General features: G+C 35.2%; 2 protein-coding genes across 4 annotated transcripts; one reads left to right on the plus strand and one right to left on the minus strand.

Moving 5' to 3' along the window:
• Positions 1-51: 51 nt before the first annotated feature.
• Positions 52-10,480, minus strand: LOC131787853 (GRAM domain-containing protein 4). The gene is made up of 19 exons (XM_059104925.2): positions 9,987-10,480; positions 9,316-9,451; positions 8,457-8,692; positions 8,118-8,191; positions 7,605-7,693; positions 7,227-7,252; positions 6,934-7,025; positions 6,737-6,828; positions 6,491-6,536; positions 6,079-6,150; positions 5,345-5,388; positions 5,004-5,113; positions 4,604-4,662; positions 3,004-3,102; positions 2,476-2,608; positions 1,872-1,959; positions 1,690-1,771; positions 1,114-1,182; positions 52-780 (listed from the first exon to the last, which is right to left on the minus strand). The coding sequence occupies exons 1-19, from the start codon at positions 10,438-10,440 to the stop codon at positions 670-672; spliced, it is 2,112 nt and encodes a 703-aa protein (XP_058960908.2). The 5' UTR covers positions 10,441-10,480; the 3' UTR covers positions 52-669.
• Positions 10,481-10,804: 324 nt separating this feature from the next.
• Positions 10,805-20,782, plus strand: LOC131787846 (ceramide kinase-like). Of its 3 annotated transcripts, none has more exons than XM_059104911.2 (12): positions 10,805-11,063; positions 12,178-12,423; positions 13,093-13,224; positions 14,718-14,781; positions 15,252-15,409; positions 15,975-16,049; positions 16,636-16,810; positions 17,099-17,179; positions 17,383-17,438; positions 18,034-18,227; positions 18,567-18,766; positions 19,009-20,782. In XM_059104911.2, the coding sequence occupies exons 1-12, from the start codon at positions 10,940-10,942 to the stop codon at positions 19,085-19,087; spliced, it is 1,584 nt and encodes a 527-aa protein (XP_058960894.2). In that variant the 5' UTR covers positions 10,805-10,939; the 3' UTR covers positions 19,088-20,782. The 3 variants fall into 3 exon arrangements, with proteins under 3 accessions (XP_058960894.2, XP_058960895.2, XP_058960896.2); XM_059104912.2 differs by having other exon boundaries at positions 10,805-11,048; XM_059104913.2 differs by lacking the exon at positions 15,975-16,049.
• Positions 20,783-21,408: the final 626 nt, after the last annotated feature.

A 21,408-nucleotide genomic window follows, 5' to 3' on the forward strand; every position in this document is an offset into this window, starting at 1 on the left:
GGAAGAAAAAGCTGAAATTTACTCAAATAAGTAATAAAATATAAGCAGTCGTAGCCCAAAATTCTTAGCTTTATTGAATAGCTTTTGGAAATATACTCAGTTCTTCCAAAAATGTTCACAAACGGTTATATAAACTGACCATCTATTTAATCATTGTACGCAGTAATAGTCTAGTAAACCCTCTAAGAACTCAGAAAATATCTTAATCGTTATAAAATTATGTTAAAAACAGAGATATCGATACATTACAAAACTGAGCATTCTTTTGCTAGAACCAAGAAAAATTTGACCATAATTTATTTTCCATTGTACATATTTTGGTATGCAATAATTCAATAACACTTCTTCATGACAGAGAAGATTCGATCGCTGATACCAAAATAGTTAGCAATGTTACTTTTCAGAAAGACTTGTGGATAAAAAGTTTTCCCTTAGTTTATACAAAGCCATGTGCTCCTGATGGCTAAATGATACCTACATAATTTCCAATATTTGCATCAGTTGTTGTAAGCTCATCTTATCATTGTCACCATGTATAACTTAGTGTTTCCTTTTAACACTGTATATATATTCGTATTTCTCCATTGATAGATTTTTTCCCACAAATTTTTGAAACTGAAGAACCTGCCGTATGCAAGAGTCTGGGCCATATCTATTCTCGATTCCATGTCAAAGTGTTGATGGCGCCATTTGCACCCAGGGAAAATTTCCTGTCCTTCCTGTGGCTCTTATACTTTCAAATACATCATCTCTTCCAATGATTCCACCGAAAATATAAGGCTAGAAATCAAAACAGCTTCCATCAGTAAAAAATACTGGTATTAAATAACAAAAGATGTTTTCAGTCTTCTTGAGATTAATTAGCAAATGTACGGTGCAGTTTTCCTTACGCTCTCTAATGTTATAAAACCTTGCCGCTTTGATAAAAGAATGAAGAACGTGAAAAAGCAGTCCCAACTTAATCGACTCAGCTGAGGTAAATAGACGGTACACGTTGACGTAGCCAGGAGGGAAATTCTACTCAAAAGCATTTAGGCCAGTTTTGAATAACATCTTTAAAGCTTGAAACTGATAAAATTTAATAAGGCAAAGTTCTTCTTTATATCCACTTACTTTATCAAGACCTCTAACGTTAACTTCTAAGGCCATTCCTGTTCCAGGCATAATTGCTATTGGCTTTGCCTGAATAACAACAACAACAACATATTGAAGGTGACATGATATCATGATTGAGGGTAAACCATACACAGATGTGCATGTAAAAGGCCATACAGTGAAATATCAGAAATTTTTTGTAGTTACTTAGGCATTACATCGGCCGGTCAGCGACATTAACTGCGGTTAAACAGATACTGGTCTTCTAAGAGTATTGCGCAGAATTCGCAGGGAGCGTCGGAGGGGTTTTTTCATGGGAGGGGAGGGAGGAAGTCAGCATCTCGCAGGCCTTTGGAGGCGCACCTGGTCGTTTCATTAGCATTTTCCTTGCCGGAAAAAGGGGGGGGGAGGGGTCGAATTTAGATGCACACAAGGTCGCCCACCTTAAAGGATCACGTGGTGAGCATGGAGCCACGTGATCTACAAGCGAACACTTTCCTATATTTCACAGTCACCGGTTGATTAGTTAATTGGGTGATTTGCTGATCAGTTGATTAATAATTAAATTTGTTTCTTGCTCCACCTCCCACATACTTTACTTAAACTGATGATAGTATCCAGCTTAATAACGATATGCTTTCCACTTGATGATCTGGTCTTCTCAAAGCATAAATAACTGTAACGAGAAAGGGTTTAGAAACACATCAGTAAATCTTGTGTAATAATGATACAACAAGACATGGCAATCCACAAGCTATTTTTTTTTATTTCTTTACCTTTGAGTCAGAAACAATTTTCCATGTTTAACACTTGAGAACGGTTTGTCTTTATCTAGCAAAGCACATCTTTTACCTTCTTCCCAACCTAGAAAAACGCAGAAAGAAAAAAATTCATGAGCAATTGTCAAAAGAAATTCTCTGAACCGCAATTTTCGTAACTGGTAACTCCTATGTCGAAGTTCAGTCTAAGGCTTGAGCCCTTCATCTCATTTGTGCATGGCAGTACGTAGTTTACAACCACGTCCTCGTTATTGGCGTTGAAGGAGGCACGTTTCTCCACTTGCAGGGAGGTTTGACATACGCTGGGAAAAGGTTTGCCGGGGGTCTGGCACTCTGGGCTAAAATGGTGCCTGTATGAACTCCTGATCATGAGTTCGATTACCCCTACAACCTAATTCAAGATGCTACCGTTACAGAGCATTGGGCTAAAATTGCAGGAACAACTTTGAAAAGGGGCGAGGACCAATCTTTGTATTCTTGATCGCACCACATGGTAGCGCGTTTTGTTTTTTAAGGAATGCTTTACAATCGTTGTTTATAAAAAATTTTAAGACCAGTTTTAAGCTAATTGATAGCACAAAGCAAAAAACAAGATCCTCACCTGGCAAAACGATTTCACTTGATGGCAATCTAAATTTCTCGGCCACTGGATTTGAATGAGGACCTATTTGGTGGTGCGATGAACTGCCACTTGGCGATGACGAAGAAGTCGCCGACGTAGAGCGCCCTAAGATCTGAACAAGTTAGATCTATTACTTAAGGTGACATGTTAGGTGGATGCTTTTGCGACTTAACAACAGGAAAGCACCATTCTCCTTGGCTTCCAGGCGGGCAAAACAGGCTGAGATTTCCCGCTATGTTCAGTTTTGGACACAAAATACCAGAAGGTTTTGGTCCATAAAAATGCTAAAAATAAGTCAGCCAAAATCCAGGAATTTCGAGCTCGAGCTTGGCCGATAACGCATTTTTCTAGTTTACCCAGGTAAAAAGGCAGCTGCCAATCCCATCTAGGATCTCTTGTGGGACATATATATACCGGAAGACGAACTGAACTTACACCAGCCTTTCAGATTACCAAAAAAAAAATGGATTGACTACGAGTAACATGCATCAAACTGATCATAAGTACCTCCTGATTTCCATCCACTGAATATCGCGACGCAACCAGGTCTGCCTCAGTTGGTAGTTCTTCCCATAACTTGGCAGTACCATCATATCGCTTCTTAACCTGTTTCCAAGATATCAAGTCACAGAGTTACAGAAATGGCTTGCAAGTGAGTCTTACCATCAGCTTATTGCTTCAGTTTAAGGACCCCCAAGAGTGACTAGCATCAAATTTCTCCTCACTACATCACCCCTGAATCACAAATTAAGGTTACGAGGATAAAGGAAATGATCACCAAATAAAGAAGCTCTTGATTGTTACACAAATTCTCCTAATATTTAGCACCTCAGGATATGTATGGAGAACAGTATGGAGAATATATGTATTGATGTAACTGTATAAAGGTTTAAGGTGAATATATGTATTGATGTAACTGTATAAAGGTTTAAGGTGAATATATGTATTGATGTAACTGTATAAAGGTTTAGTGAATATGTGTATTGATGTAACTGTATAAAGGTTTAAGGAGAATATATGTATTGATGTAACTGTATAAAGGTTGAAGGTGAATATATGTATTGATGTAACTGTATAAAGGTTTAAGGTAAATATATGTATTGATGTAACTGTATAAAGGTTTGAGGTAAATATATGTATTGATGTAACTGTATAAAGGTTTTAGGTGAATATGTGTATTGATGTAACTGTATAAAGGTTTAAGGTGAATATATGTATTGATGTAACTGTATAAAGGTTTAAGGTGAATATATGTATTGATGTAACTGTATAAAGGTTGAAGGTGAATATATGTATTGATGTAACTGGATAAAGGTTGAAGGTGAATATATGTATTGATGTAACTGTATAAAGGTTTAGTGAATATGTCTATTGATGTAACTGTATAAAGGTTTGAGGTAAATATATGTATTGATGTAACTGTATAAAGGTTTAAGGTGAATATATGTATTGATGTAACTGTATAAAGGTTTAAGGAGAATATATGTATTGATGTAACTGTATAAAGGTTGAAGATGAATATATGTATTGACGTAACTGTATAAAGGTTTAAGGTGAATATATGTATTGATGTAACTGTATAAAGGTTTAAGGTGAATATATGTATTGATGTAACTGTATAAAGGTTTAAGGTGAATATATGTATTGATGTAACTGTATAAAGGTTTAAGGAGAATATATGTATTGATGTAACTGTATAAAGGTTGAAGGTGAATATATGTATTGACATAACTGTATAAAGGTTTAAGGTGAATATATGTATTGATGTAACTGTATAAAGGTTGAAGGTGAATATATGTATTGATGTAACTGTATAAAGGTTTAAGGTGAATATATGTATTGATGTAACTGTATAAAGGTTTAAGGTGAATATATGTATTGATGTAACTGTATAAAGGTTTAAGGTGAATATATGTATTGATGTAACTGTATAAAGGTTTAAGGTGAATATATGTATTGATGTAACTGTATAAAGGTTTAAGGTGAATATATGTATTGATGTAACTGTATAAAGGTTTAAGGTGAATATATCTATTGATGTAACTGTATAAAGGTTTAAGGTATGTATATTGTCGACGATGAAACGACGAAAAGAGCAAAATGTTACCTTTGGAAATCGATGATATATGGGATTCACTATAAACAGCTTTACTCCAAAAGACAACCCTGAAAAAATATCAATTTAGTCAATAGAAACAAATCATGAATTTATCACAGGTGAAAAGTACTAAATGCCTGCATTTCTTACTGTTGACAAAACTGGCTGTGTTCAAGCCCTTGACAAGTCATGCAAGACAATTTCTTCTCACAATGCCTATAAAAATAAGTCCTTTTGTTTGAGCTATCCTTAGCTAAATTGTAGAAGTTCCTTTCCAATGATTGGTCTATGTGATTACTTTGGTTTTGATTTTACAGCAAATCGAAAGAAAATCATTCTGAAAAAAGACCTGAGAAAGTATGCAGCTATGAACTAAGGTGTTAGCAAAATTTACGAAACAGCGTGTTACCTAACAACGTGAACAAAGTAGGTCCCCTGAGCCCTAAAGACGCCACAAATGCGATATTGAGTACTGTAAAGAGCTTCCTTGTTGCCAAAGGATGTTGCCAAGTTAATAAGCTACAAAAAAAATTAATACCGCACATCTCACTGCTGGTTCTCTGTCAATTTTACTGCTATTTGAAAATGAGGCCTGTATCTAGCAAGTTTTGATGAGCCCAACAAATTTGGGTATCCTAGGTCAATTTGCAACTGAGCTTAAAAGTCATGCAGTCATGGCATTGGCAATAACAAAGTTATATATGAAATGGACTCACAAATCACCAGATGTAGCAACAACACTTAACTCACTTCTTTATTTTTTCCAGAGAGTTTGCCATTTTTCCGAGTGTGTTCTAAGAGAGACAAATAGACTTATCAATCTTTAAACTTCATGTAATGTTCAACACTGTGTCAGAGCTGACCAGTTGGAGGTGAAAGGCATGATGGGAAAAGATAGGGGGGTGAAGATGAAGAGGTAGAACCTTTTTAAAATTAAAAAATGCTGATTGGAAGGAAACAAGAGTGAAACTAACCACATACAGAACTGAGCCCATTTCACAACAGCCAGTCAGAACAAAGTGAGCATCAGAAGGGGCTCATGGGTAGAAAACTCTGAGGTGGCTTACAAGGAAGAAAAGTCATAGTAACCAAGCAACAACTGTTTAGTTTTTGACGTCAGATTACTTGATCAATCAAAGAGCACTTATTGTGAATGAAATTATTATAATCCTGGATTGCCTTTGACTCTCAATTTTAAATTGTTATAAAATGTTCGCCAATTTCCATACAGTTAGTATTTTTTAGGTGAACTTGCATTCACTTCATTACAAGGGTAGACTTCTTGAATTAATTACCCTCCTCTACCTCATTCACCACCTCAGTGTTTAAAATGCACTGACATAAAGCCAATAAGTTTAGAGTTCCAACTTCAACAGAATCTGTCACTTCATTAGCATATAAAAGTAAACTCTCAAAGCAAAAAATGTGAGGAGATACAGTTATGAAAAGTCAGTAGCCATCAGTGCAACCATTGTAAAACTCACTTGTACTTTCCTTGCCACCTGCAAAACCAGCTGAAATTTGTCTGACCAACTGTGATCTTCTGATGCACCTGCCTGACAATTAATCAGGTTCACAAAAAATAAAAATGAGATTCAGCCCAATAAATTGGCTTTTAAACCACCTTGCTCTTCCTCCACCAGAATATTTTGTTTGCTAAATTAATATTTAAGGTGATTGTCAGTAGTTAAACACGACTGAGCACTAAAAGCAAAAATAGTCACTAACTCTAAATTAAGAGAAACTTTGGCCAGCTATTCCTAATATTTCTGCATTTAACCTCAGTCATACTTCACAAAATCACCCACAGCTCTTTTGCATTTTACACTGAAAAACTGAAAATTTAGACCTAACCACTGTCAGCTACTGTATATCACAATCCCATTAAAAATATACCTCTTCTTTTAATTCATCTGTGAATCCCAAATATCTGGCAATGCCTCTGAAAATATAACCGTTGACAGGTCAGTACAATAAAATTGGTGGAAAGACAACAAAGATTGCAAAACATCATATCCAATTCATCACACAATTTTCTGGGAAGTTGGTAAAAATAAAACTGATTTCATCACAATGTACATGTAATACTTAAGTACAAAGTAAATACTGATACAGAAAATGTACTTTGTAAGTGAAACTCACTTGGCATGGAGATAATTCATAAATAGCTTCCAGATCATGGTAAAAAGGATTAAAGAAAGAAGGTATCCGTACCAAACAGAATACATGTATACCTGTAACATGAAACAAAACAAAACTTCTCAAACATATAATATCATGTACAGAATTTCATGCATAGCTTGTTCAAGACATTAGATGGAATCAAAAACTATACTTACCACAAATATCAAAAAAGATGCTGTGGGATTTGACCATGTGAGCACCTTCCCAACAGACTTGATAAAACCTGTTATAGGTTTAATTCCAGTACCTTTGCGGAAAAAAATATATTTCAAGTAATTTTCCTGCCTTCATGTAACTTTCAAGGGAATATACTAGATAGCTGGTCATTTCCGGAGAGAATTGTTTAATAAATATTAACAAATGAATTCTTTGCATTTAAAGGGTTAAATCAAAAGTATGTAACTCCAGTAAAGGCAAATAACAAATACTCTTAATTGTGGATACTTACTGAATCTGTTGATGTTTTCCTTGAGCCTAGAAAAGAAAAAAAACTTGGAGAGTCAGGGATAATGTGGGTCACACAAAAAATGTTCCCTAATCCATCATCAATTCTGCAACAGCACTCTAAACAAGATTGACTCTTTTAACCATAACATCAGTATGCAAGTTCTCCTTACTGTTCTCTATACTTTTCCTATGGTACTTACAAGGAGAATTTGTCTATCAATTAAAAGTTCCTAGAGTTTGCAATCATTTCCTTTAATCTCATGACCTTAATGTGTTACTCAGGGGTGATACTGTTCAGAGAAATTAGATGCTAGTCACTCTTATGTATGGGGTATGGACTTAATAACAACCAATTAACTCATATCTATGGGCAACTTACGTTTTGATGGCCAAGGGATCACCCTCACCATCCTCCTCATCGGTGTCTTCAGGTTCATCATTAACGAAATCCCACAGTCTGTCTCCCAACTAATTATCAGAAAAAATAGTGAGAGTAAATTGAATGTTTAGGGGAATTGCAACTTGATCCCCTTCATAAGAAGAAAAGATGTCAGTCCATCACAGAGAGGGCCTAAAGCAATTGCTTTAGAATTCTGTTCGTACCCTGGGCAGAGAGAGGTACTGTAAGGGGGCAATGTCTTGCTCAGAAAAACATGGTGAGTCTGACAGGGCTTGAAACTGGTCACTAAATAATTATAAGCCACTGCAACTTCCACAAACACAAACTAGTGAAATTAGAAAGAAAGAATAAGGGCTGCAGAGAAAGTTAAGAAGATAACAAAGTATGGGTCATCAGCAGTGTGAAGGAAAGAAGATGCATTAAGTATGCCTCACCCACTATCAAGGCTGATGTAAAAATACATGACAAAATTATAATACACTTTCAACTCACAATGTCAATGACTTTTGCTTTCCAAATTTCCAGTTTTGTCTTAAATCGTTGCACTTTTTTACCATCTCCATCAACTTTAAAAAAGGAGAGATGATTTATGAAATGTAAGTCACTTGAAATCTATGATTTTATACAATATAAAGTTTTGGCACACACTCACACAATTAAAAATACCCTTCAAAAGCATGAGTGATTCTTTATTCATATTTATGAATATGTGTAAGTCACTTGAAATCTAAGATTTTATACAATATAAAGTTTTGGCACACACTCACACAATTAAAAAAAACTCTTCAAAAGCATTGAGTGATTCTTCTGAGATGAGCTTGGTCTCCTTACCAGATTCAACAGCTGCTTGTTCCTCTAACTGATCTCTTGCATGGCTGCTGTCAAGCACTTCACATGATTCCTGATTTTCTTCTGGGTGAGTTCCTTGACTGCCATTTGTGACATGTGATAGGGTATGTGACTCATTCTCTCCTCCTAGATACACCCAGTCATCACCTTGGTCTCTTTCTGGGTCAGTTCCCTGATGACCACTTTTTGATCTGGGATCTATTCTATTTGCATTTTTCCTTACAATTGAAATTTGTTGTTACAATTAAAACAATAAAATATTATGCTACAGTAACTCTCAACTTTGCTTTTCTACATATATAGCTTTTCTCAGATATCTCATGAACCTAAAGAGATGAGTAGAGAAAAGCAGGTTCAAGTTATATATGATGCACTTTTCAATCAATTAACTTCAAAATGTTTTGTCAGTCAATAAAAAACTTTTTTTGCTTATATTGCAGTTATGCTACACATCTCTTCTAAAGGAAATAAAAAATACCTTTTAAAAAAAGTGTAAATTTGATTTAGCTGTATATTAACGACTCTTTCAAAAATAATTCCACACATCGGCAGACTGATAATGAATTAAGGATTTTAACACAAGTTGCATGATCATTTCCAAACATAAATAAACATTAAAGAAATACCTTGAAATTGCTCCATAATTATTAAATTATAAAGCTCTCATAAAGGCTTAGTTCCCTAAACTGAAAACAGATGACATCCCAAAATTTCTATCACTCTATACTTGTATCTTGAGGAGCACTGTTTCATCATGAACTTCTTGGATACCAGGAACTAAGATTATTCCTGTCTCTTGTGTAAGTTTAATATGCATCAAATGAACTTCCAAATATCTTACCTATGTAGTTTTGAACTGGATGATTTCTGTTTCTGTTTAAGTTTCTCCCTTAGTTCATTATTTTTAGCTCTTTCTTCTTGGATTTCCTTCTGAAGTTTCTGAACATCCACAGCTTTCAGTTTCTCCAGTTGCACACCTTATATTCAACAAAGAGTGGCATTAACTTTTCAATTGACCGTATTTATACAGTATGCGATTATTTAAGTCAATAAAGCTTCAAAAAGTTGTTATAGTCAATGCCTCATAATGAAACCATCAGAATTTCATGGGATGCTGATGGACAGATTTTGTATTAAAAATACCAACCAAAAATGTCACAATTCAAAAAATGTTTGCTATGATAACAATTGTTCCACATCAAGAAGCAAATCTCTTTTTGTAAGTGGAAAGTGGTGAGCGTAAGGAACTTATGGAAATTATTGATCATAGCTACCATATTATCCTCAATAAAAGAGACTGAAAAATTGGACCAAGAAATCCCACGCCTTGGTTGTTCAAAGGGTGCATAATAGCTTCTGTGGCTACAAACCCCCTTGTTAACTATGCGACACCTCCCCCCCCTCCCTCTCGCCTTCCCCCGTCCTTATTCCCATCTTTTGCATGGGTCTTTCTCTCTAAGATTTCTATCGTTTAAGTGATCTATCAACCTCAATCCGTGATCTTTCACTTACTCATGTCCTGATAATCAATCATGGTGTTAACAAGCTGTTCTTGAAGTTGAGCCAGCTGGGTTTCGTAAATCTCTCTTTCGGAGCTTGAAAATTCCCCTCTATTCGGAGTAACCTTTTGATCGCAATTCCCCTTCCCTCCATGAATCTCGTGTAACGTAGGTTTCGCCGAGCCATCTTCTTCATCCAGGCTTTCCTTATCGGAGCTGCTACTGTGGGTGGATTCGAGAAACTCGTGGCTGAAATCTGTGGTTAGTACTTCACCATGCGTACTGCAACCAACTGTTTCTGCGACAAGTGCATTTAAATTTTCATGATCACCATTCGTATTTTTAGCATCTTCGTGACCTCCATCGCGGTGAAAGAAGGAGTGCGATCTTCCATGAGAAGTTTTTCCTCGATTTTCATTCTTAGTTGAATCAGTGGCTTGCTTTCCACGGAACGCAGAACGAAGCATATTTCCAGATATCTCACCTCTTTCACAATACGTCACCTGTTTGTTTTGTTCCAAATTAAGATCCTCTCTTGCTTGTGCTCGATTCCCTGTCAGGGCGGGGGGAGCTCTGATAAAGAGATTTCATCGATTCCATCTCTGTAGTAAAAGTTTTACCGTGTTCACGTTGATTTTTTTATCCAGCTTTCTTCAAGTTAATTAAAATGATTTTTCATTTAAATAAGTTTTCAGAAATCTTTTGGCTCAATTGTGGAAAAAAAAAAAGATAAAGAAAAAAGAAAATCCCCCCCCCCTGAACATTACCCTCCGTGCCCTTGATAAAAAAAGAGTAATCCCACAATACAGTGGGATCATGTTAGACCGCCATGTTTGTAATCTACGAGTACAAGCTGTGTAAACATCTGGCCGGGCCGCGGGCTTTTCCAACAGTTTCCAGGCACAAAAGGAATTGTAACACCTGAGTTATTTAAGTGGAAATGCCTCATGTTCTCTCAGCGAAGAAATGAATGAAATAAGCGAGTCTGAACGCGGATTGAAGGCCGTTTTTAAGGTACAAGGGAAGCTGTATGATGTCTATCTTGATGAAAATGAAATCGTGTGGACCTTACAAGGCGAGTTGAGTTCAGGTATTTACTAAGCATGCCAAAAGCATTGGCTTATATCGGAAGCGTCGTTCGTCTATTTTTGAGACTTTTTTGCAAGTAAAATCGTTCTCCGATTGAACTTAAAAGCTTTGGTGAACCGTTTGACATCAATTGATTCCATGAGGACATGTCAACACCAAGTTAATGTTCGATCCAGTTTCATAAATTAAATGTATATATCACTTTCCTCATATGTTTTTATACGTTCTAGTAATCGTTAAACTAGTCGGCTCTGTATTTATCTCGATCGTGTATACCTCAAGCTAAATTTTAAGTATGCAATTGAGTGAAGCGTAACAATGACAGAACAAAGTGGCAGAAACTGAAACAGCAGTTTCACGTCGAAAGTAAATGTTTAGAGAGAAAACATCTCATGAAAGAGAAAGTTTTCTAGCCTTATGCAATTAAACACCTTTTAATTGTGTGAGATACCTATAAAGTTAGGAAGTCGTTTCACATGTACAGTTTATGTAATGAAAATTGCACGAGTGTTTTTTGCATTAATTCCTTATATGAATATGATCATTTTAAGTATTGCTCTTATACGAGCCTTTTTACGGTTCTGCTCATCTGAAAGGCTTGAAAGTTGCTTCCATCTGTTTTAAGATATGAGTAGTTGGTCTTCTATATCATGTTGCCTTTATGCACCTTAGATAACGATAGTATAGTAATGGTGAATTTTTCTCCTCATTTTTTTCCTTCACCAAAGACACTGAATAGTAATATTATTATAACATGGCTGAACTGAATTTTTTTATTTTTCCCAACATAAAAGAAATTTGCAGTCAGCCCAGGAAAAAATTTCCACAAGAAATTGAAATGTAACTGCAGCAAACAAGTAAAGTATTCTCACTGATGGCTGTTTGGAAATGTTGCTTAAGTGAGGATGCTTCTTGGAGGAGAGGGGACTCAAAATATATTTCAACAAGGGTGCTTTCCCTCAAGATCCAAAATCTGATACATTGACAAGCCCTCAAGGCAAACTTTTACATATGTGTATGTGTGCAAATTAATCTTAATATTTAACATATTATAAATTTTGCATAAGAAATTGAATATTTTTTATATTGACATGAACTCTTGTTGATGTAAACAGCCTCCAGCACACGCAATTACAACCTTTCCACAAGATCTGTGAAACTGTCAGATATCATTGGTGCATGGATAGCAAAACGACGCATACCCAGGAATGAAAGCAAGGATGGTGAACTTGTTGGATTTACTATTTTTACCTTCCAAAAAGCTGAAAACAGGAAGCTGTGTGAAGCAAGGATAACATTTGAGAGTGAGGACCAAAATGTCTGTGACATGTGGGTTGTTAAGATTAACGACACTTTAAAGAGTAAGTTTTAACATGGTTAATTAGGTAGGGTTTCTTTTAGTTTAGCTCTGTAAAGGGAATGCTGAAAAAAAACTTAGGGGCAGGGCTGAGAAAAGGAGCTACAAAAAAGAAGAATTTTCATGAATCTTATACCTATAAACAGCTTTAAGTAGAATGTTTAAAAATTGTAGTTGATCAAAAATAAGGAATAATTTATGAAACAAATTAGTCACTAGGACATTAGATGACAGCATCTAATTCTCAGAATTAGTTACAGATAACTCATGATGGCTAAGCCAATTAAAACTCGTGAATTGCATTATTCATTGATCCAATTTAATAAAGATAAGTATGCTACAGACATAACAAAGTCTCTGACTTAGCATAGTCTGTGACCAAAAATGTTTCCAGTCTTCTCCACCTTACTTGTAATTCACAATTTGCCAAGGGCTTATAACGATATTAAACAACTCTTTGTAGTATTGCTATATCTTGGATTTTTAATTTAAATTTTTTATTTTTATACGTACTATCACAAATGTATAGTACAAATTTGTAGAGGCTAACTACAATACACGTCTTTAAGAATTCGTACGATTCTGTGATCTTCCACGCAAAATTTCAGACAACATTTATAAATCATGGTTTCTTTTTTTTCTTTTTTCTTTTTTTTTTTTTTTTCCTGTTTAGGTATTCCTAGCAGACCTCGTAAGCTGAAAGTAGTAATAAATCCTAGAAGTAAAAAAGGTGAAGCAAGGCTTGTGTACTTAAAAAAGGTTGCACCTTTATTTGAGAAGGCTGGCATCAGGGCAGATCTCATGAGTAAGTTATTTGTAGTAGTTGCTCATAATTATAGTGCAAATTCGAAAAAGTGTGTTACTAGTTGCATGTGTTTTGTCCACGTGTATTGTATGTGACAGTTATAATAAACCCCACCAAATTGTGTGTAAATTGATAATTAAAAACACCTTAATTTATTAGTCACATATAACAAAGTATGTATTACTAACAATTTAACACTTTACTTTCTAAAACATATATCAATTTTTTCTTTTTTTATTCAAGTGCTGAATTTAAAAAGAAAAGCAAAGTTAGTCAGGCATGTAGTTTAATGGTTGAGACAATATCTGTTGTGTTTAACAAGTTCACCAAGGTAGCTCCAAGCCTGGATATGTAGGGTTTGGTAATATAAATATTAATACCAAAGCTATCAAATTATTAAATTAAATGTGTGTTGAATGTAAAGATCCTGGTGCCCAAATGTGGCAAAACCACAGATACCATTCTGACATAAACAAAGAGTTTACTTACTTACTCACTTGCTCTCTCACTTTCTGACTGACTGACTGGCTGACTGATTGACTTACTGACTGACTTACTGACTGACTGACTGATTGACTTACTGACTGACTTACTGACTGACTGACTGATTGACTTACTGACTGATTGACTGATTGACTTACTGACTGATTGACTGACTGACTGACTTACTGACTGACTTACTGACTGACTGACTGACTGACTTACTGACTGACTGACTGACTGACTGACTGATTGACTTACTGACTGATTGACTTACTGACTGATTGACTTACTGACTGATTGACTTACTGACTGATTGACTTACTGACTGATTGACTTACTGACTGATTGACTTACTGACTGATTGACTGATTGACTTACTGACTGATTGACTTACTGACTGACTTACTGACTTACTGACTGATTGACTTACTGACTGATTGACTTACTGACTGATTGACTTACTGACTGATTGACTTACTGACTGATTGACTTACTGACTGATTGACTTACTGACTGATTGACTGATTGACTTACTGACTGATTGACTTACTGACTGACTGACTGACTGACTGACTGATTGACTGGCTGACTGATTGACTTACTTACTGACTGACTGACTGACTGACTTACTGACTGGCTGACTGATTGACTTACTGACTGACTGACTGACTGACTGGCTGACTGATTGACTTACTGACTGACTGACTGACTGACTGACTGACTGACTTACTGACTGACTGACTGATTGACTTACTGACTGACTGACAGTCATTTACAGTACAATCTGTAGCTGTGAGATAAGCAAATAGATTCAGATGCATTTTGGAAAATGTTTCTGCAGAGCTCACCATGATTTGTTCATGTGCAAGCATTACATGGTTTGACTTTAACTTTAATTTTATCATTATCAAATTAATTATCTTGAAGTTTGATCAACAAGGATAAAATTTGAATCAGATATAAACAGCTTTAAAATAATCTCTAATAAGTTGGATTTAAAACTTATTTAGTGACACAGTGGGCAGGACATGCTTGGGAGTTCTTCCAAACTGCAGAGCTTTCCACATATGATGGGTAAGAAATATATTTCCAATGTAAATTATACTTTACAGGGCCCAAAAGAAGTTACTTTAAATTCTAAGCTAAATGATAATGTATTAAAGTAAAATCCCTTGATTTTAAAGGAAATAATAACATTTTTTACTAGAGTTTAACCAGTTGAATTAAAGTCATTCTTCTTAAAAAAAATAATTAGAATAATGCTTGGTTAAGGTTTCAGCAAAACCATAGCAGTGATGAATAATTGTAAACTCCACTAGACTTGATTTATTGTTCAGTGTAATGTTTAAGATATAAACTTAATTTAAGCCAATGATGAAAATATGTTAGAAAATAGCAAAACTGTATCCAGCCACCTTAACAGTTATCACTGGAAGATGTATTTTGGGAATGTTGCCTAAACTGACATCTCAACCATTATTATTGTCAATACTCAGTGATAAGAAACAATTACAGCACTAAGTGTTGAATGTAAAAATTTTCAGGGTTGTTTGTGTTGGAGGAGATGGTATTGTGCATGAAGTTGTTAATGGATTATTAGAGAAGTCACATGGAAATGTTGGAATTGATCTGGTTGATGGAACCTTACCTGAGAAGTTCAGTGCTCTGCCACTCAGCATGCGAATTGGAATCATTCCTGCAGGTACTACTAATTCAATGCAACATCTGTGATTAAAGAGGCTTCTATTGTTTGAAGATTGGCCACAGGACAGATTCCCTTTTTTTTTTTTTGCGGTATACTGTAATTGAGATTATAGTATGTAGTGTCCATACAAAGAAAAGAAGTATTTTTCTTCCAAAAATCTGCACTTTAAGATTCTGGAAAAGAACTTGTTTAAAATCTAAACTTAAAACTGAGGCTTCAAGGCTCGATCCTCAAATCTTGAAAGTTTTTTGAAGTGAGGATCAAGTTTAAAGCAAGACTATTATCCTACTTAAAGGCTTTTATTGTTCCTCTAACTGAAACTAAATTGATCAGATAATGAGGTTTAAATTCAAGACACTCATACCAACTTGAAGCAATAAACGATTTAATACTCTTAATTTTGCTTTCCTTTTGTTTTAAAGCAAGGATGTAAAATGAACTCTATTATTCCAGGGAACACACTTTATTTATACTAATTATGCATGATAATCTAAACAGTCAAACAAAAAATTTTGTGATTTCAAGTATCATGAAGGAATATACATTCAATTAATTTTTTTAGGTTCAACAGAGGTGGTGGTTTATTCAGCACAGGGATCTAATGATCCTGTCACGTCTGCTATACATATAATTTTAGGTAATTACTCCACAAATAGCTTTTATTATAGGTTTTGCTCTTTTATACATAGAACAAAATTGAGGTTAAAACACTCCTGAATTGATTTGAGCCCATATTTGTGTTAAAAAATACTCACTCTTTGACCTGAAATCTCTCTTCAGGACAAGTGGCAAAATTAGTTTCATGATTTTCTTGGATGACATTGATTGGTATAAAAACATGGTGGAAAGCAAGAGAAAGATAGTAAATAAAACAGAGGCCAAAAAACTGTCACAAATATGTTTTACAACACCCTGCATACTACAATGTCTATATGTAGTGTAGATGCACACACCCTCCATTAACTTTCTAGATGTGTCCGTGTTTCCCTTGAATTCTATTTTGAGAGTAAAATAGATCAAATTCAAGCACCATTGCTGTGTTGATTGTTGGGCACCAATCCATATAAAAACTTCTTAATGTTCATCAGTTTTTCCTTTTAGTCTCTTTATGAGAGGAGCTTTGCTCTAGTATCTTACAGATCCCTTGGAAACTGGTTTTAATATATACAATTGCGCAGATGTAATAATGGTATTCATCTTTATATTATATGTATTTGCTTCAGGTCACACAATATCACTGGATATATGTTCTCTGTGGAGTGACAACAAACACATCAGATTCACATTTTCACTGGCTTATGGCTTCCTCGGAGATGTGTTGAAAACTAGTGAGCAACATCGTTGGATGGGTCCCAAACGATACAAATGGGGAGCTGTGAGGAGGCTCTGGAAACTCAGGTAAACTAATTAAACTTCAATTTTAGAACAATATTTTATTATGCTGAATGCTTTTCTCTAAATGTATCTTTTATTTTCTTATCTTTAATATAATTTTGTTTTATTTTGTTTGTGCTTTTATCAAATATCATCAGCTGGGCTTAATGGGTTTGTTGTTCAGTTGTTATTGTATTTCAAGCCAAAGTAGGTTAGTTTTCTTCGATCTTGCTTTTGATTTTAGGGGATTATCCCAATATGTAAAACTTTCAAAAGTTAGCTGGCTGTTATCTTGAATATATTAATTTGTAGATCATATGATGTTGAGGTGAAGTATCTTCTAAGTCCTTATCCAGAATACCATCCAAGAGATAACACTCGCTGTAGAATAGGGTAAGTCATGGAGTAAAATAACCTACTCTTATACTAGTGTAGATCTCTTTCACAATGACATCACATTTGCTATACTGTGTTTCCTAGGATATATCTTGTATAGAAGGGATGAAAGGAAAACCTGCTTCTACTACTTGTAAAAGCAATTTTCAATTTTGGTGATCAAATTATTTATCAAGGTGTTTTAACTTGTACGTGTGTAGGTGTGAGGTTTGTAGTAAGGAAGATGATCAAGATTGGGAAAGTGAGCAAAATCAAGGTACTTACTGAGATAAAGACTTCATGTAATTCATGGCCCCTGTTCTAGTTTCCTACATGTATGTACAACACATGTGAATTGAGCCAAATATTGTCCCAGTGTGTTATGTGAGAGTCAAAATGAATAATTTTAGCTCACTTAAATGATAGGTTTGTAGTTGTTATACTGGTTTACCATCTGTCTTTCATCATTTTTCTCTGCAAATATAATGTTGTGGAAATGAAATAGGAAAATAGAGAAATGAAAGGAGAGAAAATGTAATAAACATGATACTATATCAGATGAATTTAAAATGATGAGGAAATGAATTGTAATGAATCATCATAGCTAAAGAACTGACTAGTTTTGGCAACCTTCTGTTATTTAACTCACTTAATATTTTGCAATAATGAAATGACCCAGCCATTAGAACTTGAGCTTCAGTGACTCTAAGCTGGGAAAGCATTGAAAAGACAGTAGCAATGGCTCTGTAGCAAATAACATCAGTAAAAACATGACCAGATCCAAGATAGGCTAGCAGGTAGGTTCCATTTTCAAGAAAGGAAAGTTGTATTTTTCTGGCTTATTTTCTCAATTTATCTTATTTTATGAACAGAATGGAAGTCATTTCACTCTCGTGTTTATGGGGTGAACTTTTACACTCTTCCCAATCTGTGTGAGATATCCCCAGAGGGGCCGTCACCCTGCTGTCACTTGGGAGATGGTTTTACAGACCTTGTTATTATTAAAGACTGCTCAAGACTTCAATTGAAATCACATATTCAGCGAAACTTCAATTACAAAGACCAGGTTTGTTTGTTATGATGATTATATGTGATGGGCTTAATAGCATCTGCTGCTTAATAAATGAGGCAACTTTCCTTGCAAGAATGAAGATTGGTTAAGGAAAAACGGTAAAAATCAATCCTTTAAATGGGGATCATAAAACAGAGAAAGAGGAAAAAGAAAAGAAAAGTAGGGACACCAGAAGAGGCATTCCTTTACTCGCACTTCAAACACAGTAGTCCCGCTTTTTATCCATTTGCTCTGATTAAAATTACAACAAAAATTTAAGATTTCTATTGAAATACTGTTTAATTCATCACATTGGTCTTCACCCCTTTTGTTATTTACCCACTCTCTTTGCAGTTTGCATTTGGCTTCATTGAAACACACCGTGTCAAAGAATGTCATATTCATGCTTGTGACAAGAGTGGTGTCCCTGTGAGTGGTACGGATAGTCTCTTGCATGGTGGTAGCTATAGAGGAAGGAGGAATCCAAAGGAGCAACCAGTTGGTGTATGGAATGTAGATGGTGAAGTGCTCAGGCAGGCATCTCTATCACTCAGGTATCCAACAGTGTAACTCATAACAGGTTTTTTTTTGTTTTGCATAGCATTACTTGAAGTGAACTAGACTCTCCAAAGCTACATGTACTCTTGAGTCCAGCTTGAATGAATTTAGGCATTCAATGGTCGAAATGCACAGGCCTATTCAACTTTGTGGCTGTAGGAAAAAAAGAACAGTGCACCAAAAAATGGAGAAATTTTTTTAAAATTAAATTACTTACCTATTTTTCATTGGTTTCTAGAGTTCACAGACAAATTGTAACTATATTTGGAAGTGGTATAGAGGATGTCTCGCAACAAAAGTGTCGCTTCCTGAAATGACAAAGCATTGGTAAAATTTAAAGGAGCTTATTTCTAGTATGTAATTCTTGTATCGTTCATAATGCATTTGCATGTGATGGATACAGGATGAACATCAAGGTCTACTGGATAGGGAACAAAATCCCTCTGAACAAATGGCTATCCAGCAGACATTGCTATTTGTTTAAACCTCACATGCAACATTTGTAAAGTTTATCCTACTAAGTTGAAAGTTATGTAAGATTAAAGCATTGACAACATCTTCTGGCCTCTACTAAGTTAAAGGTTATCTGACATTAGCCAGAATTTAGATTGGAACACCAGACATTACTTTTCTCATACCCACGCGAGGAACGTTTCTCAAAATATTTATATCAGTGTCGGTGTTTTTGAGAAGATTTTTTCTCCGTTATCTGTTGGAGTTTTGATTCTTTTTTAATATAAAGTATAATTGAACTATCTCCCTAAATTTGTATTATTTATGTATTTATTTATTTGTCAAGTGATTTAATTAAATTGCATTGGCCCCATAGTGGTGACAATTGGTGACCATTTATCAAAATTATCATTTTCTGAAAATAATGTAACGCAAAATGCCATTAAGTTTATTGAGGACTCGTAATATGAAGGAAGTATCGTCCGAAGTAGATTTTGATGAATTTACTACGCGTTTACGAAGTGAACTCCTATGTACTGTATTACTGATCAGCGGTCAGCTATAGTTGCTGAAATACTACCGCGTGGTTTAGGTGTCCACTTTGTAAAGTTTCCACTGTATGAATTTAGCAATAAAACGTCGTGAAAACAATATTGATAAATTGAAACTCCTTTAACCCCTTAGACAGCAAGTATAGTGTCGCCCATTAATTATGACCCTGAGTGCAACTAGAGTCGATTAGTTGGGAACAAGTACGTTCCGCGATACAAGCCCCAGTGTTTATATCGCTGGATTGCTTGTTGCGGATAGCTGTAGTATTACAAATGGTTTGTAAACGGTACATGGTCTTACTGACATGATTGTGGACACAAAACTAGATTCCAGTTTGGAAGGAAAAAAGCAAACTCCGTTTATACGAACCTACTGCCTGGTAAACATCGTGTCATGTGCATTCTAACATTTTCAAGACTATTCAGTTCACTAATTCAGTGTGGCTTAAGAGATTTCAAAGACTTTTTTTTTTTCAAACAGTTTTTACACTGAAAGGAGCATCCTAAGGATTGGATTAATAAATATAAATATAAATCAAGGAAGAACTTGAAGAAAAGTTAGCCTCGTCTGCAAAAACGTGTATGATTGACACACAAACGTAAAGGAAGGTGTGTCGTCAGCAAGGGAACTAAAGGGGAGCAGTTATTCTAGGACTGTGGGTAACTCACCCTTTGGCATATACCTTGTCAGATATGGTTTCCTCAATCTTCCTTCTTCAAGGTAGAAACGTCTGAAACTAGGGTATATTAGTCCTATATTTGAGGACCTTGCGTCGTGTGTTGACAGCTTTTAAGTTGAAATTACTGAATCAGTTACATCAAAAAAACATTTGCAGAAATCGATAGGCACTCGACGGATTTCCTCATCATTGTTCACGTTAAGGATACTAGTATGGTTCATACGTGTAATCAGGGCTGTTTCAGTGGAATATTCTTATCTACTGAGACCGATTCAAGTTCGTACATGTCTAATTATATTGGGTGGAAAATTAAAAAAGACAACTACTAGATCCTTGTTTTGAGTGAATTTTTGCGACGACGGGTGTTCAGTGGTGATGTGAGATTTGTATTGGGGAAAGCTGGTTGTCACGATTGAAAGGTTTATTAAATACATAAACCAACTCTGATGCATTCAGTCCCATAAAAGTACAATCACAGTTATGAATTTATTCCCGAAACTAAAGGAGATCTGGCCATAAACCATGTCAGTTCACTAAATTAAGAGGAGACAAATATTGAGTCAACATCGAGTTGTAACCAATTTATTCAAGATTGTTCATTATGCTCATTTGCTATATATATATATATATATATATATAAATATTACGAGAGGAAAAATCGTAATATTTATCCTGCTCTGCTTCAACGTATTGAGCACTGTTCCACGCGAAAATCGACTTGCAGACTTCCTATATATATATATATATATTCTTCCAGCTGGTTATTGGTACCATAGTCAGTGTTTCTTACTTCAATTATAGGTTGGTATCAGTTTTTCCCTGCACAATCACAGCTTGTTAAATCCCTTCTGCAGTTCCTTTGTTGGCCTTTTAAAGGGAAGAGTAAACTTCATGTTCTTTATAGTATTTATTCTTGTGCGATCTAACGAAAGAAAACACATTTAATTAATTATA

Source organism: Pocillopora verrucosa, chromosome 11 (genome assembly GCF_036669915.1).
Source record: "Pocillopora verrucosa isolate sample1 chromosome 11, ASM3666991v2, whole genome shotgun sequence".
NCBI lineage: Eukaryota > Metazoa > Cnidaria > Anthozoa > Scleractinia > Pocilloporidae > Pocillopora > Pocillopora verrucosa.

Coding starts and splice junctions, on each gene's coding strand:
- LOC131787853 (XM_059104925.2), bottom strand. CDS start 10,440: ATGCTTCGTTCTGCGTTCCGTGGAAAGCAAGCCACTGATTCAACTAAG. Junction 8,192..8,456: donor ACAAGCAGCTGTTGAATCTG/GTAAGGAGACCA, acceptor CCTTTTTTAAAG/TTGATGGAGATGGTAAAAAA. Junction 1,183..1,689: donor CTATCATCAGTTTAAGTAAA/GTATGTGGGAGG, acceptor GTTGTTATTCAG/GCAAAGCCAATAGCAATTAT.
- LOC131787846 (XM_059104911.2), top strand. CDS start 10,940: ATGAATGAAATAAGCGAGTCTGAACGCGGATTGAAGGCCGTTTTTAAG. Junction 15,410..15,974: donor AATTGGAATCATTCCTGCAG/GTACTACTAATT, acceptor TAATTTTTTTAG/GTTCAACAGAGGTGGTGGTT. Junction 18,228..18,566: donor ACTTCAATTACAAAGACCAG/GTTTGTTTGTTA, acceptor CTCTCTTTGCAG/TTTGCATTTGGCTTCATTGA.